General features: G+C 53.3%; 1 protein-coding gene across 1 annotated transcript in view; it reads left to right on the top strand.

Annotated features, from left to right (window-relative positions):
* The window catches only part of akap6 (A kinase (PRKA) anchor protein 6), a gene marked incomplete at its 5' end in the record, with an annotated part of 139,880 nt that overhangs the window by 126,240 nt on the left and 6,140 nt on the right, over nucleotides 1–7,500 (top strand). Inside the window, 2 exon segments of the mRNA XM_079174641.1 lie at nucleotides 1,902–4,841; nucleotides 5,397–6,551. Coding sequence (XP_079030767.1) covers nucleotides 1,902–4,841; nucleotides 5,397–6,551 — 4,095 coding nt within the window.

Raw genomic sequence — 7,500 nt, 5'->3', positions numbered from 1 at the left:
CACTTCTTTGACATTAAATGCCGTGTTGGTGCTCAGCTCTCTGATGAAAACTCTCCTAACAAGTCATGCAGGCAGTTATTGAGTCCTGAATCAATACGTTTTTAAAAAAAATCCCTGGAAGCAAGTTCAATCTTCCCGATACCGGCGGAGCAATCTGTCTAATTATGTCTTGTTTCATGACGCTGGCAGTGAATTCTAGGAAACCGTTCAGATGGAAGCTTGATGTAATTTAAAATCCAACTGTGTTTTTTAAAGACGAGCGGCTCTCTATTATCATTTAAAGTGAGCGAGATGTTTTATGTTGTGGGAGGATAGCTGCTGCTTCCTCACATGTCGTGTATCTTGTTTTGGCACCAAACTCTTTAAAAAACGACGTGTAGAAGAATCCTCCGTCCTTCAGAGAGCGCCGCCTCGTCTCCGGGCCTCCGTTTATTAAAAAAGAAAAAGAGACACAACACTGACACCCCGACACGTTCTGTGATCATTTAAAGAGTAACACAAAACTCAAATCAGCCCTCTTCCCTCAAGCAATTGCTCATAAATCTCAACAGAAATTATTCCGCTCTGGAACAAAGCGATGAATTATTCAAAAAAACAACTTCTGAGAGAAAGAGCACGACGCTGAAAAAACCTCCAAAGTAAATACGTAATCAGAAGCCTTCAGAAAGCTCGGCTGTCTAAAAATATGCTTAGACGGGAATTCTTCCCTTCCACAGACATAATTATACAAATTGCTCGGCGTCTCGTTAACAAGAGAGGGGGGTAATTCGTATTAGCCATTCATAGCCTATTAATCTAATAAACTAGTTGGCTGTGTGTGTGTGCAGATATGTGTCTGCGTAATGAATTTCTATTAGATTTGTGTTTATTCCCCTCGTGCTGATAAGGGAGATGAGGGTAATGACTGAACTGGGTTTTTGCCACTGCAGACGCATTCAAAAACAAATCCGGCGCTGAGAGCAGAGAGGCTATCAATCAGCCTAATCCAATCAAATCCAGTATTTGATGACCCACGAAAACCTTGTTTATAATTTATATCTGTAATTCATCTCATTTCTATAATTTCATAACAGCTTACAGCCAAATTGCCGGCAATCTTTTATTGTTTTACGACCCCGGGCGGAGCAGGGAGGTGACTCCTGTGTGTGTGTGTGTGTGTGTGTGTGTGTGTGTGTGTGGCCACAGCGGCTTCAGAAACACTTCAGGAAATAACTGTCGAGCGATCTGCTGGTCAGCTGGCGAGGAGGCAGAGCGGACATGTTCACCAGCGCTGACTCCAGCAACAAGCCGGAGTTCTTCCTGTTGGTCCAGATGTTCCTGATGCTTTGGAGACGCAGCGTTTGGGTTCAAACGAAAGTTGTTTCATCACATTTTAGTTAAATCTCTTGTTCTCTGATTGACCTGGAAGCGGAGGGATTCATCTTCTCATCTCATTCCTAGAAAAACAGAAAGAAAGTAAAGAAATTCTCTTTTTCTTATTTCCTTAAAAGCTGATATTAGCTGATAGATGCCTTTAAGTACCATCAAGCTCACACACAGTACACAAGCGTATATAATGTACAGTTCAATGTATTTTAAATCACTTGTGACTCGTGATGCTCGTTCTTTTCTGCAGTAGTTCGTTCACAGTCCTCTCGGTCGTTGTCTTTTTAAGACTTTTTAGCTCCACAGCTTCAGAGAGGAAAGAGGTCAGACGTGCAGACTGAGGGGACTCATGTCCAAGTGTCCTTGAGTGACACATTGAACCCCAGGTTGCTCCGCAGCCTCCTAAAGATGCTTCAAAGTCAGACGTCACATTTGGTCAGATGTCAGATGTTTCGTGGTTTGTGCTTTAGCAGCTGAGCCAGCAGGATTCTTCTCCATCCTTTCTGAACGATCTCTTTCTTCCCTTCTGTCTGCAGGTTCCTGGGAGCGTTCTGGAACCGGGTCTAGTCGACCTCCACCAGATCAGCCCGGTCCCGGCCGGTCCGGTGGCGGCGCCGCCCGAGGACTCCTGGGAATGGGATGAAACCGACATGACAATCACAGAGCTCGAGCCACAAGAAGCACCGGAGCCCGACCTCACGCACAACCTCCACTCAGAGCCAAACCTGCCTTCGGACGGCGTCCTGTCCAATGGGAATCGACCGGATGGGATTCGAACCGGTGTCCCAGCCGGTCCTGAGATGTCGTCCCGTATGAGGGCCGGATCCTCCTCAGAGATTCGGCCCAGTGTGATCTCCCAAACTCTTCCTCCGAGCAACAACGTCTACCAGGTGTACAGCCTCCATACCGTGGAGTTATACAGGCAGCCTCAGTTTCCTCACGCTTCCTCCTCGCTGCACAAATCCAAATCGGGAACGCGGAAACAGCAGCTCCTGCTAAAGAGCCTGAGTAAGGACTCCTCGTTCTCCTCCATCGAATCCCTCCCGGACCTCCTGGGAGGTCTGATGTCAAACACAGAATACAGAGGAAGCGTCCATTCGGCGAGCAGTCGGCGGTCAGAGAGCGAGAGCGGCATCGTCAGTGATACGGGGGACACGGAGACGACGACTACGAACTCTGAAGTCCAGGGAGAGGAAGAGGATCAGGGGGAAGAGGACGAAGAGGAGGAAAAGAATCAGAGGAAGTTAGGAACGGTTGAAGGAACTCATGTGGCTCCGCACAAAGGCAGCGTCACAAAGTCCAACCAGAAAACCAAGAAAGAGGAGAGTACGAAGGACAAAGGGAAGAGAAGGGAGGAAAGCAGAAGAAACAGAGAGGAGGAGAAAAGGAGGAGGCACAGGAGGGGAGGAGGGGAGGCGGTTGAGATCCTAATCAACGGGCGAGGAATCCTGACTCCCGCCGACTCCGACTCTGACTTTGAGGTGGGAGGATTCGGCCTAGACTCCTCTAAGTCCCGCAGTGACTTTGCGGAGTTCAAAGTCGACCCGTTTAACGGTTCGGCGACTCATCCCGTTCTGGGCCACCGGGCGTCCAGCCCCGGACTATCTCAGGGCTCCTCCTTGGAGTCCCTCCTGGCTCTGGGCGTGGAGTTATTCCCCTCCAAAGACCAGCTGCATCGCAGCGCCTCTCTGGAGAGCTGCCTGGTCCCGTGTCGTAGCGCCGAAGAGACCGGAGGCAGCCTGGCCAGCCTCGGGGAGCTGGACCTGGGGCGGAGCAGAGACCTGGACGGAGGCGATCCAGGAAGGAACAATGACGGCGCGCAAGGAGAACCGACCTCTGGGGAGCTCAGCCGGAGAACTCTCGACCTCCTGAAACGCCTGGAGAACATCCAGAGTCCTCTGGCGGCAAAAATGACCCGCAGTGTTTCTGACATGACGCTCCGGAGCGGCTCCCTGCAGCGGGGCAGGATCCCCGCCTCGCCGTCTCTCGGCGGTCGTCATGCCCCCCTCTCCGGGATGTCGGGCTCCTTGCGGAAAGGCCCGCCGTCCCTGATCAACGAGAGTTCAGCGACGGCGTCGCTGACGGAGCTGAGCAGCACCGAGGACTCGTCTCTGGGGTCCGAAGACTTCGCGACGCTCCGAAATCAACGCCACCTCCTCTTGGATCCCGCCGCCGTGTCGTCCAACGCCAACTCGAGCTCCTGCAGGAAACGCTGCCACGGGAACAGCCGAGGAGGACACGGCATGGACGAGGCGGACGCGGCGAGTCTGAGCCTGCTGGTGAACGTCTCATGCACGTCGGCGTGCACGGACGAAGACGAGGACGACAGCGACCTCCTGTCGTCCTCCACGCTCACGCTCACCGAGGAGGAGCTCGGCGTTCGGGACGGAGAGGACGAAGACAGGGAGAGGTTGAGCGGCGCCTCCTCCGGTAACGACGAGGACGATGATGAAGAGGAGATGGAGGGGTCTTACGTCCTGGGGCTGGAGTACATGAAGAGGGAGCTGCAGAGTTGGATCCGATCTCCTCGCACCTCATCTTCCTCCTCCTCTAAAACGGAGGCGGTCCTCCGGGACGAGCTGCAGTGTGGGACCAACCTGTCCTCCGTCTTCACCTCCTCCCCTCACCGCCTTCAAAACCGCCCGAAATTAACAGAAACCGACGCCGACGGCGGCAACGACAAAACCAAAAGAGACAACAAGGAACGGGAAGAGGAGGAGGAGAACCGGAGGAACGCGACGAGAAGCTACATCAGCCAGTTTGTGGACGACGTGGAGAACGGGAACGTGGACCAGAGCTGTTTGAGGGGGAAAGACGAGGACGACGAGCTCCTCCGAGAGGAGTCGAGCGTGTTCACAAAGAAAGGAGAGTCGCTGAGGGAGTCCTACATGTTCGCCAAAACAGCAGAGTCAGCTCAGGACGTCAGCGACTTGATCGTGAAAACTATCGAGTCGACCTCGACGAAGCAGCTTCCTCCGTCGCCGTCCTGCGAGCTCCTCCCCTTCCTGTCCACACGCGCCTCCTCGTTGGTGGGACAGCTGAGAGGGGAGCTGCCCTGCCACAGCTCCTCCCTCCCCTCGCCTCCGTCCCTCTCACCCGTCGAGGACTGCAGATCCCACGACGCCTCGCGAAACAACAACAACGGGGGACGGAAGGCCATCACCAGCCAGGAGAAGTTCAAGTTCTCGTCTTTCGTGACGGAGGAGACGAGGAGGGAAGTCAGAGACAAAAAGTCGTCCTTGCCTCCCAAAAAACGGCACAATTCTCACCCCTCCTGCTGCGGCCGCCCGCCCTCCCCCTCCTCCCTCCGTCCACGCGGCGTCGACAAGAAGGAGAACGTGCACGACTTCGTCATGGAGATTATCGACATGACCTCGCTCGCACTGAAGAGCAAAGAGAATCAGCCCGAAGAGCCGAACCGGACCGACTCCGTGCCGGACCACGGTCCTGCATCACTGGCCCAGATCAGAGACAAGGTACACAACCAACACAACACATCGTTATCAAACAGAAGTTAAAATAAGCGTTCAGTACGGCTGCAGACGATAGCTATTGGGTACTTTTGTCCCGTTTGACCTCACGTACGCTGTAGATTTTGAGGGCGTAAGTTGTCTTCAATAAATCGCATCACAGATCAGAACTCTGAGGACGTCGTTCCTTCAGCTTTCATTTTATTTCTGAAAAAAGAAATCAGGCAGAAAACTTTGCTCCGCTTGTAAAAGTGTAAAATATGAACGACGGACGTTTTAATATGCAAATCAAACACTTGATGATTTTTGTGATTGTGTTTAAATATAAATCATGTTCTTATATAGTTTATACATTTACAAAATCCAAGATATACAAAAAACACAAAAGGAAACCGACAGTAAAAGTTATGTAAATATCACATTAAACTATAAATCTCATCAACAGCAATGGATGAAATTGAAGCGTTGTGGTCCTGGATGAAGTTATTCCAGAGGAACAACAACCTCCCCCCCTCCATCCAGAGGAGGAACAAACTAACGTTCTCCTTCTTCCCCCCTCAGGTCCTCGAACACTCCCACCGGCCTCTCCACCTGCGCAAGGGAGACTTCTACTCCTACCTGTCTCTCTCCTCCCACGACAGCGACTGCGGCGAGGTCAGCCAGTGCGCCGAGGACCGGAGCTCCTCCCCGGCGCCGTACAGCATCCCGTCGTACGGCACGCCGACGCAGGGCCTCCGCAGCCCGAGCCCCGAGCTGCAGACGTCCAACCCGGACAACTTCCGCGCTCTGGATTTGAAGTCCGAGGGGCCGACCGGCCCGTCTCCGTCCCTGCCCCCGAGCCCGGACATCCGGGACGAGGAGACCCTGTTCGCGGCCTGTACGGAGGAGGTTTACCTGGGCCCGCCTCTCTGCTACAGCATGGTGCTCACCAAGACCCCGCGGCGCCTCCTGCAGGACGTGGAGTATTTCTCCTCCCTGGACCCTGACTATGAGCTGGAAAGCAGTCTAGCTTACTTGCCTTGTTCCGGACCAGGTGACGGTCTGACCTACCTGTCTCCCTCGGAGGAGTTTGCGTTGCCTAGAGACCAGGATCACCTGTATTTCCAAGCATCCAGCCCCACAGAGGAAACACACGGCTCCTCCTCTCCTTTCCTGGAGCCTTGTTACAGCTCTCTCTCCACCTCCTCCTCCGCCTCCCTCCGGGGGCCCGGCTCCAAACCAAACACTGACAACCTTTCCTCTCCTCCTCCTCCTCCTACTCCTCCTCCTCCTCCCCCCGAGTCCTCTGGCGTCGAGGAAGAGAGGCGAGGTGAGGACCCGTACCTCCTCTGTGATGTCGCTGGAGGAGAAGTCGCGGCCGCTGTGAGTGTCAGCGCGCCGCGGGAGGAGAGGAGTCGTAATGAGGGGCCTCCTTATCTTAATCCCCGGGCGCGTGTCGCCCCGATAGACTCCTCCGCAGCCGAATGTTTGGCAGATACTAAAACGCTGGAATCCAATATGGGCGCCGTAATGACCAAGATAAGTGTCTGCAGCTCCGCTACAAATCCCTCAAAAGAGCCAGCCGCCGCCGCCGCCACGCGTATTAATCCCAAAATTAACTGCTCTGCGATGAGAGAGGCCGATAGGGAGGAGGGGGGGAGGAGGCGAGGAGAGGCGCATACCCGGAGAGGGCAGAGCGGCTCGCAGCAGGAAGCGAAGACGGCGGCGCAGAAGCAGGTTAGTGTTCCAGGTATTAGCCCGATCTGCTATCTCAGGACATTATACTGGGCCTTGATACTGCACTTCACCCCTCCACTCCAGGTATTAGTCCGAGCCGAGCCCCTCAGTGGGTATGAATGTAATGAGGCCCGTGTGCCTTTCTCACATTTCCATTTATGAGGCCGGACCGTGAGAGGTGCTGAGACATGTAACCTCCCCTCCTCTTCCTCCTCTCTCCTCCTCTTCCTCCTCTCTCCTCTTCCTCCTCTCTCATCCTCTCTCCTCCTCTTCCTCCTCCTCCTCCTCCTCTCTCCCTCTCGTCTCCACTTCACACTCATCCTCCTTTCTTTTCCCCGTCTCTCTTCAGCTGTTCTCCTCCCATCCTCTCCTCCTGCAGGTGTCTTTCCTCTCTCTCTTCATTTCTCCACTTTCTTCTTCTGTTCTTACTCCTCTTTTGTGTTTCCTCCCCTTGCTCCCTCGATTCCTCTCCTCCTCCCCACCTCCTCCTCCCCCAGGTGTTGATGGAAGGGGGGATTTGCAGACTTCTCACTTTTGTATTTAAAAGGTTCAGGTCCACAGAACAACATCAGCATAATCACGATCAGTCAGATTTCATTAGGATTCATCAGCTTCGTCCCGCAGTGATCGTTCAATTCATTCCATCGCTGAATTAGCGTGTTTGTGCTCTTTTTTTACTTTTCTATTTCCTTATGCAAATCACTTTGGCTTCTGTTTTCTTTTTTTCACCATCTCTGCGACCTTGCCGGCTCAACTTTTAACTGTTCAAGAGGAACGCGGTTGTTCTTCACACAGTGCACGTTAACGTGCGCTACTTCAGGAAATCTGACTTTTAACTGCAACGATACACAAAATCACTTCTTCTTCAACCGGCGGATCAGAAATCATCCCTGGGACGGAGTTCTAGATCCCCACCAGTGACCTACATGCTGCAGGGTTCATCAGGTCA

This window comes from Pholis gunnellus (assembly GCF_910591455.1).
Source record: "Pholis gunnellus genome assembly, chromosome: 15".
NCBI classification, from domain to species: domain Eukaryota; kingdom Metazoa; phylum Chordata; class Actinopteri; order Perciformes; family Pholidae; genus Pholis; species Pholis gunnellus.
Note: the sequence above shows the minus strand (reverse complement) of the source record. Positions and strands in the feature narration are given on the sequence as shown.